The sequence below is a fragment of the Brachycentrus maculatus genome, unplaced genomic scaffold (assembly GCF_059751285.1).
Source record: "Brachycentrus maculatus isolate JH-2025_06_01 unplaced genomic scaffold, ASM5975128v1 h1tg000115l, whole genome shotgun sequence".
NCBI classification, from domain to species: domain Eukaryota; kingdom Metazoa; phylum Arthropoda; class Insecta; order Trichoptera; family Brachycentridae; genus Brachycentrus; species Brachycentrus maculatus.
The window spans coordinates 908,991-922,964 of NW_028280868.1; the positions used below are offsets into that span (position 1 = coordinate 908,991).

The 13,974-nt window shown below is 30.9% G+C and overlaps 1 protein-coding gene across 2 annotated transcripts in view; it reads left to right on the top strand.

Annotated features, from left to right (window-relative positions):
- The window catches only part of LOC148309919 (roundabout homolog 2-like), a 36,686-nt gene that overhangs the window by 16,969 nt on the left and 5,743 nt on the right, over positions 1-13,974 (top strand). For both annotated transcript variants that reach the window (XM_088259275.1, XM_088259276.1), the window contains exon 3: positions 5,335-5,643. In XM_088259275.1, the coding sequence (XP_088115401.1) occupies positions 5,335-5,643 (309 nt within the window). The remainder of the gene's footprint in view (positions 1-5,334; positions 5,644-13,974) is intronic.

A 13,974-nucleotide genomic window follows, 5' to 3' on the forward strand; every position in this document is an offset into this window, starting at 1 on the left:
GTGGATGAAAATGACAATGCAATCTTTAACCCATGCAAACCGTGCGTCCCTCACCCCGCCTTTACAAGATTTCTGATTGAGTGTTTGCTTCTCTTAAAAACCGGGTACAAATGTACATACTTATATGCTCGATTATTTGGAGTATTGTGATTGAAACACGAATATTTAAATATATAAAACACATATTTAAGACGCGTTTCGAAAAGTCATTTAACACTTTACAAAGATAAAATAATACATTATTATTTATTAAAATATCTTATATCAATGACACGTCATTGAAATGACGTGTTTTGTATTTTTTTATTTACTTTAAGATTATATTGATATATTAAGTGAATAACAATATTTATATATAAATACATTTTAGATTTGTGCTTAAATTTTCCTACGTATAAGATAATGCTATATCGTGCAATTCTGTGTCTTAGTCTTCAAATTAGTTACAGAGACACAAAATAAACTGTACTGTTTTGAAATATATGTATATATATATTTTTTTAAATATGATTAAACTAATAACAGTGATATCCGTGTAAAATGAATTAAGTAACCACATCCCTACAGTTGTAAATACGGACAAGAATTTTCGGATACATTCCTCTACTTTTCCACATCCATACATTTCAAAATCCATCCACCCCGATTGATCAAAGTCCTGGAATTTTAATTTCAAGTATCTGGTATATTTAGCAATACCATATTGTTTTCAGTATCTATAAGATCAATAAATAACAGATATTGCAGATATAGAGCGCAACTAGAAAATAGATATATACGATATATGTACTAGAATGGCGAAGGCAGTACAATACGTTTACCCTTTATTGTATCATTAAAGTTTCAGTTCAAGTTTTAATATGATTGTTTTACGACTCCACCGATGCCGATGTGCCGTAATGAGAGAACTTCCCCCAGTAAACTTTTATACTTCACACCATATCGTCTTATGCCAGTTGTAAAAATGTTCAAAGTACTTCAGGTCGTAAAGTACGCTAGTGTATTACTCTACATATCGTATTATATTTCTTGGTATGTTTAAAGTTACTCACAAGCACAATAAGTAGAATATAATAATTTAAATAAGTTTATGAAAAGTATCATACGTAAAAAACACGTGATTTGTTTTGTTTCGCAATGTCATTTTACATTAAAAATATATTTTTTTAACCAAAATTACGAATAACATTTTTTCCCTCATTAACGGCCGTAGCCAATTTCTACATAATATATTACATGTTGAATAAAATAATATGATAAAATAAAATGTTTTTTCTTTTTAAGTAGGTATACTTTATGTATATATTGTTGATCTTACTGTCATAAAAAGAAAACAGAAACTGAAATCTCCTTTGTTCCCAAAAGCTTTACGTTCGATTGGGTTGGAAGATGCCTACGGCGTACATCATACACATGTAGGCGTTTCGAAAAGTTTTTAGACGTGACACACCGGAACAAATCGCTTGCTTTGTTACAAACAACGATTTTTATTTGATGTAATACAAAATACCAGGTAGCCACAATGAAAAAAAATTCTCTCTTACTGAGGATCTAACAAAATACATTTTTGTACCCACGAAATCAGGTGACAGTGGTTTTAAAAATAATTAATGATTTATGGAGCGCCATTTCAAGATACCACCATAAAGATCTAAAAACCACTAAAAAAATTATCGTTGTTGCAAATGAGCAATGTAAAATATCTAAAAAACTTAATATATTTTTTCTTGTAACGACATCCTTAAAATTAGGCTTTTCAAAACTTTTTTTCTTTATTTTGTAGTTAAATTTTGACGAAAGTCTTAACAAAATATCATGAAATAAAGTCAAAAGTTACACTAAACACTAAACATCCTGTCATAACTTCGTTCCTTACAATAATTGCAATATTTATTAGAAATTCATTCATATATTTAAATCCTCCTACTCACAAATGAATACTTTTAACACCTCCTCTGCGATGGTGGGTCTGATCAGACCCACCATCGCGGAAAATTATTAATTACTTAATAGGTAATTTTTTTACGTCGTTTTCCTTCAGTGTAATCGTTCTTCAAACAATTACCTACAAATTGAGATATAAACAAAAATTATCGGACGAGATTCGAATGAGTTATTTAAAAAAAAAAAACAAATAAAAGATCAAAAATCATATTGAGTAAGGTCAGTTGTTCGCTATCAATGTGTTAGTGTGCCGTCTGCCGTGCCCTCGAACTCCCCAAAACAAAAGCAAACATTGTCAATCTTTGGCGATTGATTCTGTATATTGTTTTTTTAACATTCGTTTTAAACTGATTTATTTGTTTACTTGTATGAAAAATACTAAGGATCACGTTTAAAAAAGTGTAATTATTACATAAGTTGTTAATATTTTCATAAATTGATTCGGCAGTTACTTTTTGGTAAAATCTAACCATTTTTAATTTAAGTTTTACTTAGAAAATACCACAAATAGTGGTAATATATAGTATATAATAGATTTATGTATATATACAACACCGACATACACAAAGTTACTAACTTCAAAACTTCACAATAAACTGTTTTATGTTTGAACAATTTCTAGTTTTTAAAAAAAAAATCTTTACGACACTTTACCACAATGAATGGCAGGAAAAAAAATAAATATCTCATAACGAGATTGGACGACTTTTGGACAGTTCTAAAATTGAAAGAAAAGTGAGAAAGTAGTGTAGATGACAGTGATTTAGAATTCAAAAACCTTAGATACAGAATTTTAAAGTGAAACAGAAAACTTGGTTTTGTAAGAAATGTCAGTAAGTGATGAAGACATCGATTTTAACAAGAAAAGTAGCGATTGTCTTCTGATTTTTTGATAATAATTTACTTGTCAATATTAAAATTAAATTTGTTACCTATTATGTCTAACGACCTTGTATATAAAAATAATTTATACCCAAAAATTAGTTTTATTTAGTACCGTACAAAATTATATTCATAATTTCTAAGACCCGCAAATCTATGTAAGAAATGGCGAACATTAAATGAATATTTACACCATTTTGGGCAATTCTGTTTATATTTTTCAATGAAAAATTTACCATTTTCTCTGTATTTAAAATAAATTTTAATTGCATTATGGACAAAAATTTATCTTGAATTATGAACTCAAGTCAAAATCCCAGAATCATTTTGTGGTTTTTGGAGCTAACCGCCACGTTTTATATTTGAAGATAACAAATAAAAGTTAAAAATTCTATCTTTTATGATGTTGACTTAAAATATAGTTAAAAAATTAAAAACACAAATTATTTGAATTCAGTAAAAATAAACATGTTTACAACCACTGCTTCATGCCGATCATGCCTCACGCGGATGCGACATGCTACGCGGTGGTAGTTAGCAGCTGCGCTCGGTCGAGTTCGCATGTAAAATGAAGCGCTTGGATAATTTAAATTCAAAACTATCAGAAACTTGAAAATTCTCATACAAAACTTATGACACATTATCCTATTGCTATGTAGCCTATTTTGATTAATATATAAAATATAAAAACCCGACAAAAAACGCCTAAAAGGCGATTTCTGTACTGGGTCAGATCAGACCCACCACCGCTGGGCGCGTTTTGTTTGAGGGCATCGCGCTTTAGGTGTTAATGCAATTTTTCCTAAATGTTTTTGTATTCATTTTGATGATCATAAATATCACTTCTCAGTCATTATTTACAAAGAAAATATGTTTACAAATGAAGAGCAATATAAATCATCATACAAACATATGAAAGCATTATGCATTATTTATTTTAACATTTCATTCTAGCCGTAATCAAACTACTCTTCAAATTGTTTCAATCTCGTGTTCACTTTTTTATTTAAATATGATGTTCACTTTTCTAGTTTTCATCATGGTAAATAGCGTTTTTTTTACATATCATTTGTTGACCAGCCATTATTGTATTCAACTAAGATTTTCGTTATTTTTTTTTTCATCAATATCATCAGTTTAACCCTTATATATTTTTTTACTTTTATTCCCGGAACATCGAGAGTCTGCTGCAAGTGTTACTCCTACGAACTTATTGCACTACCCTTGTATATGTATAAACGAGCATGTTGCACAGAGCTCGTACATGGCACGTATGGCGAACCGTATCCGACAGTTCCGATATTCCGACTGAAAGGTTTCACGAGCGGGAAATCTCCGTGACATGTCAGACATTCAAAAGGAAACGGCTTACGTGGAATAACCTGGACGTTTTCTCCAACATTTTTCATTGCCGACTGCCATAAATGCATTTTTACTTCCTTTTGGTATTTTTTTTAAATTTCTTAAATGTTTTACATAAAAAATCTTATATTTAATTAGACTTCATATACAAAAACATCCTTTTTTGTTTTTGTAATTAGTTTTTTTTATGATATTTTAAAGAATTTATTATTTTTTTGACAGAGATAAAATGTAATAAAGACAGGTCATTTATAATACAAAACTAATAATATCTCATTTGGTAATAGAACGATCACTTTAAACAGTGTGTAACATTTACATTCCTCCTTATTCATCACTAACCAAACAACTCAAATAAAAAAGGTAGTGTATTTTATTCCATATGATAATGTACAAGTAGGTTTTTTTTATTAGGATATACGCCCATAAAATATCTGCAAAATTATTTCCCGAATTATTTTACTTACAAAAAGATACCTATAAATATAATTTTCAATTTAAATCAAAGATGGTGTTGAAAAAATAGCATCCACAAGATGTTCTCAATTGAAGCATAAATAATATATATTCCGAAATTTGAATAGCGTCGTTGTCAATCATAGGTAGAATAGTGAATGTTATACGTGTATTAAGTTATTGAATAATCCAACCTATGACAGTACGTAAGCCCCGTTAATACTCAAGTGGTAAAAAACAAGTGTTACCATTTACATTTAAATCATGTCTTACCACAAAATAAATGCCGAAATAATTAATATGTATACATATATTTTTTTTAATATTTGTGTTTTTATTATTTACACAAATATTTCAGTTTCATACTATTTTTGTGAGCTTAAGCGGCTTATAATTAGAAATAGGTATCAAATTGTGGTAGATTGGGCTCGAACCAAAAAACTTTGTTTTGAATATGGAAAGCGTTAACTTTGTAGACCATATTGACATATTATTTTGAGAAATAAAAAGACTTTATTAGTCATAAATTAAACCCTGAAGAGAGTAACAGGTTGTTGCCGAAACTAGTTGGTTGTTAATAAAGATGTGAGTGGATCAAATAACAAAGTCTTTTTATTTCTCAAAATAATATACAAAAAACTCTGACTTAAGAGTCCGCGACACTAACCACTTAAATGTTTTTTTCTTCAGGATATGAGCCGCTCCCTCCGCGCCTAGTCGAGGAGCCCAAGGACACGGTGGTGGCCCGCCACCAGCCCGCCACGCTGGAGTGCCGCGCCGAGGGCGAGCCGCCGCCCGTCGTGCGCTGGTACAAGGACGGCGCGCCGCTGGCCGCGGGCGGGCCGGGCGGCGCGCGCCGCGTGCTGCTGCCCGCCGGGGGGCTCTTCTTCCTGCGGGCCACGCACGCGCGCAGGGACTCGGACCAGGGCGTCTACTGGTGCGAGGCCTCCAACCGCCTCGGCACGGCGCGCAGCAGGAACGCCACCTTCCAAGTGGCCGGTGAGTCGACTACTACCATCACTACCATGACTAAAGGATGGAACGCCACACTCTTCTGTCCTGACATATCGCTCACTCCTTTCAAGAACGTCATAAATAAAAAAAATCGTCAATTCTCAGTTGTGCGTGTTTTCGGAATGCCCAGAAAATGTACTATATCCCAGCAAAATAGGCACATTTTAAACTTAATATTTACCCGCTACATGGCAGAAAGTGTTGTTTTTTCATTTTGAAGAAAAGGTATTGCTTGATTATTTTTTTATGTAATTTTTTCCATATGAATTCTATTTGACCAGCAACCGTGTTTTGCCGTAACCGACATCATCAGACTGGTGAATTACATAGTTATTTTTTTCTATAAAATACTGAAATTCCACCAAGAACTGTGAATAATGTAAATAAACCTTTAGTCTGCAAAAACCACACAATTGTCAATTTTCTTTATAAATAAGTCCGCCTGTAGTGTAATGCTTAGCACGGTGGCTGCCATACTGGAGGTCCCGGGTTCTATTCCCTGGGCTGGTACCTGAAGCGGAGGCCTGGAGTGAAGGCCTCATGTGTTAACGATCAAGATAACAGTAGATGCAGTACTCTATGCACCATCAGGTGCGGATAAGGGTTTGAAATGAATGAAATATAAATAAGAATGTAAATGTCAGTTTGCTCAAAACCTAAGACCATCAAAAGTAAACCACCGATTGCTTTGAAATTTTGATACAACTATGCATTTAAATACGCGCGTCTTTTTATATACCTACAAGTGTTTGTACCTGTGGCAGATAAAGACATGCTATTTTATTTTAAAAATATTTTACAGACCGCAATGGCAGCGTTATGTGTTGAGTGTAATAGCAATATGTGCAATAGAAAACGTTGCTGTATATTGGAAAATCATTAAGGGGTTTAAAGTTTGAAGTGAAATATATTTAATTGATTTTTTTTTTTTTTAAATAACACAAAGAAGTAATTCTAATAAAATAAAGGCTCATATAGGTAAACGAAGAATAAATTTAATGTCAAAAATAATCATATTAGCTGCCGAAAAAATATGTCTAAGTTTTCCTCCAATATGACTCAGCTAAAGGCAGGACTTCCCTAAGTTGCAAAACGGGTATGGTAAAATGAATGAAGATGACGGCGCGGGAGAACGAGGGGTCTGAAGAAAATTTAAGTCAGGGGGGGGGGGATTTACGAAGCAGCTGGCACGGGTTGTTTTCTTTAGGGTTTGTTCGGAGAAGGATTTCTTATGAACAACTCGTAACTGGGGTCACGTTCACTTGTTATGTTCGACTGTGATATTGCCAACTTTACATTTTAATCTGTTTCAAAGCTTACTAAGTGACATTTTGTGGTATAAATTTCGTGTTATAATTTTAAAACGATCATAATGAAACCTTCCTTACTGTGTTTCCATTATAAAGACGTGTTATAATACTGACTTTAAACAATATTCATTAGATTTTATGTATCCATAATATAATATAATAAGGTCAAGTTTATAAGGCGGGTTTGTGGTCCCGCGAAAGGGTTAAAACTTATATTCAGCCTGGGGCTCGATTTCCTTTACAAAGTTTTTTCCTTATATCCAGTAAGTATTCAAATAAGATAAATAAGTAAAAAATATGTTAAAGCATTTTATAAGCAAAGAAATATACAAGTACTGAAATAACATTTTATATGTAACAACAATTTTTACCTATGGCATCATTTAAATGACCATTTTTTTATTCGTTGACATAATATTTAATTTTATACATGTATGATGATTTACAATAAAATATGTTTTTTTCTTTCGATTTGTATCCAATATGAGAGTATCTCCTACATATATTTGAGTTTAATTTTCACTCTACCACAAATTTATTCTTATTTTCAAACAACCAAACGCTTAGGCCTACGCGATAATAGTATTGAATTTTGTATTTTGTGAAATTTTGAATTTTATTTTGTATAAACTAAATGAACGTTTAATCATTTTACATGTGGTGGAAAAAATCCAAGATAAAGCACTGAACATAAATCTTTTTCAATGATTGTTATTTTAAATTTCATTGCATTTTTTTTATTTTCATATCCATTTTCTAGTAAATTCAGACTTACTTACGTCTTCGATAATAAACATTTATTTAGTGGAACGTTTAAATTTATACTTTTCCAATAATCAGAGTATATTGTTCGCGTAGAACATTTTTCTGGTTAATGTTTTTATTATGAACTCAGAATCGATTCGAGAAGACAATATTTGGGGCGTAATTGCTCGTTAAGTTGATACATATTCTAAATTTACATAAACTTTCTCCAGGAAAGTCAGAGTTTAACGGTTTTTATGGGGGAATGTTTTATATCAGTTTAAGAAAGCAATTTATTTTCTAATCGTATCACGAAATCAAATCGGAAAGGTTTTTACGGAACGTAAAATTCATGCGAAAATTCCAGATGGCAAAAAGTAAAGGTTTTTTTTTTCAATAGCTTTTACGAAAATAATCTATCATCGGATAATGTGCGAGCATTTAACTATACATGGTGTTGAAGTTTCGATCTGCTTTTTAGAGAAGTCATTATCTCATTACTCTTATAGACAAGCTTACATACAAGCTTAGAATACATTAAGCGCAGATCCATTTGGTTTCTATCTTTTGGTGTTGTCTATATGTCCATTGTATTTCCTATCAGCCAAGTATAAAGGGATAATTCGTTCATTGTTGGTTTTTTATCGCTTGTCAAACTGGAAGAATTATTTTTTTATTTACAATAACCATGTTGGCTCAGGATTAAACGACCCTTCTATAATATTACCAAATTTACGATTCTCACTATATCCATGGTCGCTAGGTTGAAATTCTGAAAATACTCGCTTGCAGTCATACCTATACGCGAAGTCATTTTCATGTGTACGTTTTATCATAAGATCACATGACAATGATGCTTGAAAATTATCTATTTTTAAAAACGTTTTTTAACAATCGTAACGTATTATATGTATAACCGTATTCTGTTGTGTTATTTTTATGAGGTTCAAATATTATTTTAAAACACTATAATTTGCACCAATTATGAAAATATAATGAATTATTATTACAAAGATCTTTGTCACGTTACTTATTTTTTCATCAAACATATAATACAAAACAATTATGTGCCCTCACTGAATTTTCTCGTGCCAAATTATTCTTAAGACAGTTATTTTTCTAATTTGAGGGTAGGTGCTCAAACTAATTCTGCCAATTCAGTATTAATATTCTTTAAAACTTAGTTTAAAAAAAAAAAGTAATTTTGGATCGAAATCAAATCATAATTAACGATTTAATTTTTTTATTAAATATTATATACTCCTATTGAAACTCATTAATCAAAAACAAGAGAGTACAAAATGAAATGATTTTCGAATTCATTAGAAAACATTCGTTTACAATTTAAATTGCAAAATCAACCGTAAAAAGTAAAATTATTTTATTAAATTCCATAATTGGATTTCCGTAGCCGGATTGCATAAAGCATTTTTACATGAACCAAAACAATTTATTTTACTGGTCTATTTCTGGTCAGCAAAGGTCGTGTAATTTATTTTAAATTAAACTTAAAACACTCGTTTATTCCATATTGCACGTACACTCAATCTGACTAGCGTTTAATTAACTTTCAAAAGAAAGTTATATTTTAATTCGTATTTGAGTCAGAGTCGCACGAATCGTGTGTCTCAAAGTAGTGTCTCTAGATTCAAACAAACTCAGACATAACCTGATCCTATTTTAAAACGCAGGCGTTTGTTCTTTGAGGCTATTTTTTATCCTTAAATTCTAAATATTTAAATACGGTTTTCGGTTATATAGTTTGTAATATTTTTTCACATTATGTTTGAACATAGAACATCATATTCAACACAGATGTAGAAAAATATGAGGGTCTGGCCATTTACAGGTTTATTTAAGTGACCACTTTACACATGTGTAACATATACCAATTCTACCTATGATTGACCACTTCACAAACAAAAGTCTTGAATCTTCTAGATATATTGATCAAACTCAAACACACAGTGTGCGAGAGTCACTAAAGATGTAAAACATAACGTAAAAAATAACTCGTAATTGGAAGTAATCCCGATTTGTGAACAAATATCTGGACGCACTGTCTATGTGTGTATGTGTATTTATTCTTAATAAAAAGTTTGCGAAGCAATGCAGCACTCACGTACTCATACCTACACATAGTCATGTATATATTATCATTTACCCATAACCCTAATAATATTACAAGTAAACTTGTATATTACGGAGGTTGTACGCATACAAGTAGATTCCAGCCATAAAGACAATGTCCAGAGCTGAGCAAAGTACCTTGAAGGGTTGTTTCAGTGAAAGTTACACGAAGTAAATGGCGCTAAGTGAGAAGGGGTGGCATGTCGCACCTGGGATAAGGGTGTACTATCGATATACCCCCATTCGAGTGTTCTCTTATACCCATTTCGCCCCGCAGATGTTCACTCTACTGACTCTTCAATAAAAGTCTAGATTGTTTTCAAATCATATTAAAAATATATTTTTTAGATAAATAATTGAAATGTCTTTTTATTTGCTTAATTTATTTATCCTCTTCTACGAATTTGTTTGAGTTTCCTCCCATCTTTGAACAAACCAAAAACAGGTTGATAAGATAGTCAAGGTTTGTACCATCTTAAACGTATTAAAAATGAATGGCCACACAGTGCTGTTACAATAGAAAGATAAATAAATGTGTTATTCGTTAAGATGTTAAATCACAGTTGAAATTTGATGGCTCTAGCATTAATTATTAAACATTTTAATTTTTAACTTTTTTAAATGTATAAGTACTATGTAGTTTTAAATTTTGTAAATTATTTCAGGAGTGAAATCTTCCCCCTTTTCCAAAACTAGTGATGACGATTAAAAACCATGAATATATAATTCTTTTAACAAAATTTAAAGAAGAATAGTCTTCTTGATTACTTAATTTTGTCAAAGTGTACTTCCTAATAAATAAATTTTTCTTATTTATTTTTTTTAAATAACGTAAAAAGGTGCTAAAAAGGACGATTTATAGCCCGCTCCATTAACTACATGGACTTTTACAAACCTCTGTCCATACCACACATACACACTCACACATATAATAATTTTATATATATATATATATATATATATATATATATATATATATATATATATATATATATATATATATATATATATATATATATATATATATATATATATATATATATATATATATATATATATATATATATATATATATATATATATATATATATATATATATATATATATATATATATATATATATATATATATATATATATATATATATATATATATATATATATATATATATATATATATATATATATATATATATATATATATAAATATATAAACATATATATATATATATATATATATATATATATATATATATATATATATATATATATATATATATATATATATATAATACTGATCCCTTATCCATACCGAATGGTACATAGGGCACAGTATCATATTGTCAAAATGTCAAATACATCGTATTTTATTATATTAAGGCAAGTGATCAATCCTGCAATTCCGGCAATTATCCATAGTGAAAAAAATCTGACATCTAATTTGACTCTCTTAGGAATCGAATCCAGAACCTCCAGCACTCTTACCACTCTTCTATACATTCGAACAAAAAACCTACCAACATATTGGTACTATTTAATATGCGTTTTTTTCCTCCCTTTATTAATTTCACAACTCTTTTATATTTCATTCAAGATTGTGTTACACCTGGTGTCACAAGAGTATGGGGGTGAATAGTGGAGAGCCATTAGGGATAGGTAAAAGAAGGGGATGAAGAAAAGATAGTAACAGGGATAAAGGATTTATGTGAGTAGTGAGATAGCGCAACTTACTGCACAATTCTCGTTCACACTTGAATTTATCAAGTCTTGTTTTTTTCAGTTGAATAGATTAGAATTATCGAGCACAGTTTGATAACCATTTAGAGTCTAAGAAAAACCTAAGATTATTTTTTTAAGGTAATGGAATACTTTTTATTTTCTTATAAAGACACTAACAAGGGAACTGCAATGTTATATGGTAAGAGTTACAAATGGTACGATGGTAACGTAGAAAATTTATGGCAACAAAAATTTACAATAAAAAAATTAAATAAAAAAACAAATTTTTCCTAATAAATGAACGAACGAACATTCGAAACTTATAAATAACTAATAATCAATATTTAAGGATGGGAAATTATATTTTTAGAAATTCATTAAAAGTTTCCTATGCACACCATATAACATACTCGAATCTCTGTTTCATAACCATTTAACTCAGAATATACATACTACGACTAAATAAATGTAGCTGAAATAAATTATATCGAGCATCTAAAGAAAATACATAAATATTTATATATTTTTGTATGAACGAGCGTAATATTTTTCGATGAAAAAACCCAAAAGCAATCATTTTAGACAATGTTATTGTTCCATACCCAAAGAACGGTAATGCAATTTCCTGTCGCGAGGCAATCAAACCGAAATAATAAGCCATATCCGGAAAATTGATAACGCTTTTCTTCCAATGGCGCTCAGTCGGAAAATATTTACCGGAACACAAAGAATAACACCTGCAGGAGGTTCTACTATCTTCTCGATTCATCTCTTCCATTGCTTGGAGGCTTTTTTTCTTTTTATTCACTCACCTGAAAGCCTCGTTTCAGGGTTATTCTTTTCTCAGGTTGCTAAAGACGTGTACACGTGTGAGTTTTCCGGCATTTCCCACGATAGACCTTTGTGGGGAGTTCTAAGGACTGTCAGGTTATTAATTTGCGCACCGCTGTTCGCAATCCTGGAGAAATATACCTCCGGAGTTGATGGAATTAAAATATACATTCACATAGGGAACGCTTCTTAATCCCGTGCTGGAGGAAACTGAACAATGCTTTCTTCAAACGTATTCACTCGCATTTTATTTTACGACTGCAAGAACGTTTTAATATTTGTTGCACTTATTTATTTCAAAATAGTTACATAAATTTATTTTGTTCAAAAACGTTATATGTACCTTTTCATGTAAGCCTTGACATTAAAAACATATGTAAATACCACAGCCATTACAATTATAAAAAGTAAACAATTTTACAATTTTTAGTAATATTTTTAATGAACGCAGTTTCCATTAAATTATACATTGATTAAATTAATTAATTTGCACACTTTCATTCATTGTATGTGTGTCAAAGAAAGAAAGGTATAAGTCGAAATATACGAGAAAAACTTGTCCTATACTTGACTTGAGCAAAATACATAACAAAGCGTGTTCCTTTATATATGTTTATATTTATATCTGTGATTCCTTAATATAATTTTTTTTTTCTTTTTTTGTTTTATTTTTTATTTTTTATATTTCACATTAAACATATAATATATATATCTAGGAAGCATGTTCACAAGGGATGGAAAAGTGGATAAGGATATTGAGAGAAGAGTAAATGCAGGGAATAGAATAAATGTTGCTTTTAACAGAGTGATTGGGAATAAGAATATGTCCATGGAAGCCAAGCTAGCGGTTCACAACGGCGTGCTAGTACCGACACCAATGTATGGAAGCGAAACATGGAACTGGCAAAGGAAGGATGGAAGCAGAGTGAATGCTGTTTAAATGCGCTCCCTCAGACGAATGTGTGGAAAATCATTGTATGACAGAATTAAAAACGAAGATATAAGAAAGCAATGTAAGGCTGAACGAGGAATAATTGAAAAGATTAGAAAGAGCTCTTTGCGGTGGTATGGACATGTGGAGCGAATGGATGGCGAGAGAATGACTAAGAAAATATATGTGGCGAATGTGAGAGGGAAAACAGAACGTGGGCGACCGAAAAAGACTTGGCACGATCAGATCAATCAGAACCTAAAATCTGGCGGTGTCAAAAGTCTGCGTAATCGGAGGGCATGTATGACTTGATGTATGGATGTGAAGGAGGCGAGGAGTGTATGTCAGGACAGAAGAGTGTGGCGTTCCATCCTCTCTGCCTACCCCTGCGGGGAAACGGCGTGATGGTAGTAGTAGTAGTAGTAGATATTACATCCATATTTTTTTCATTCAATCTAACCATTAATAAATGGTAAAATACAAAGAAGTTTCGAAGGGATCGAACGTCTTTAATTGAGTTATAACAATATGGAATTAAGTATATTACTCATAATTATATTACTTCGAAATTTCTTTTAATTATAATAATAATTGTAAATGATAATGATTTTTTTTGTAAGTATTATTAAAAAATACTTTAAAAAAAGTAGTT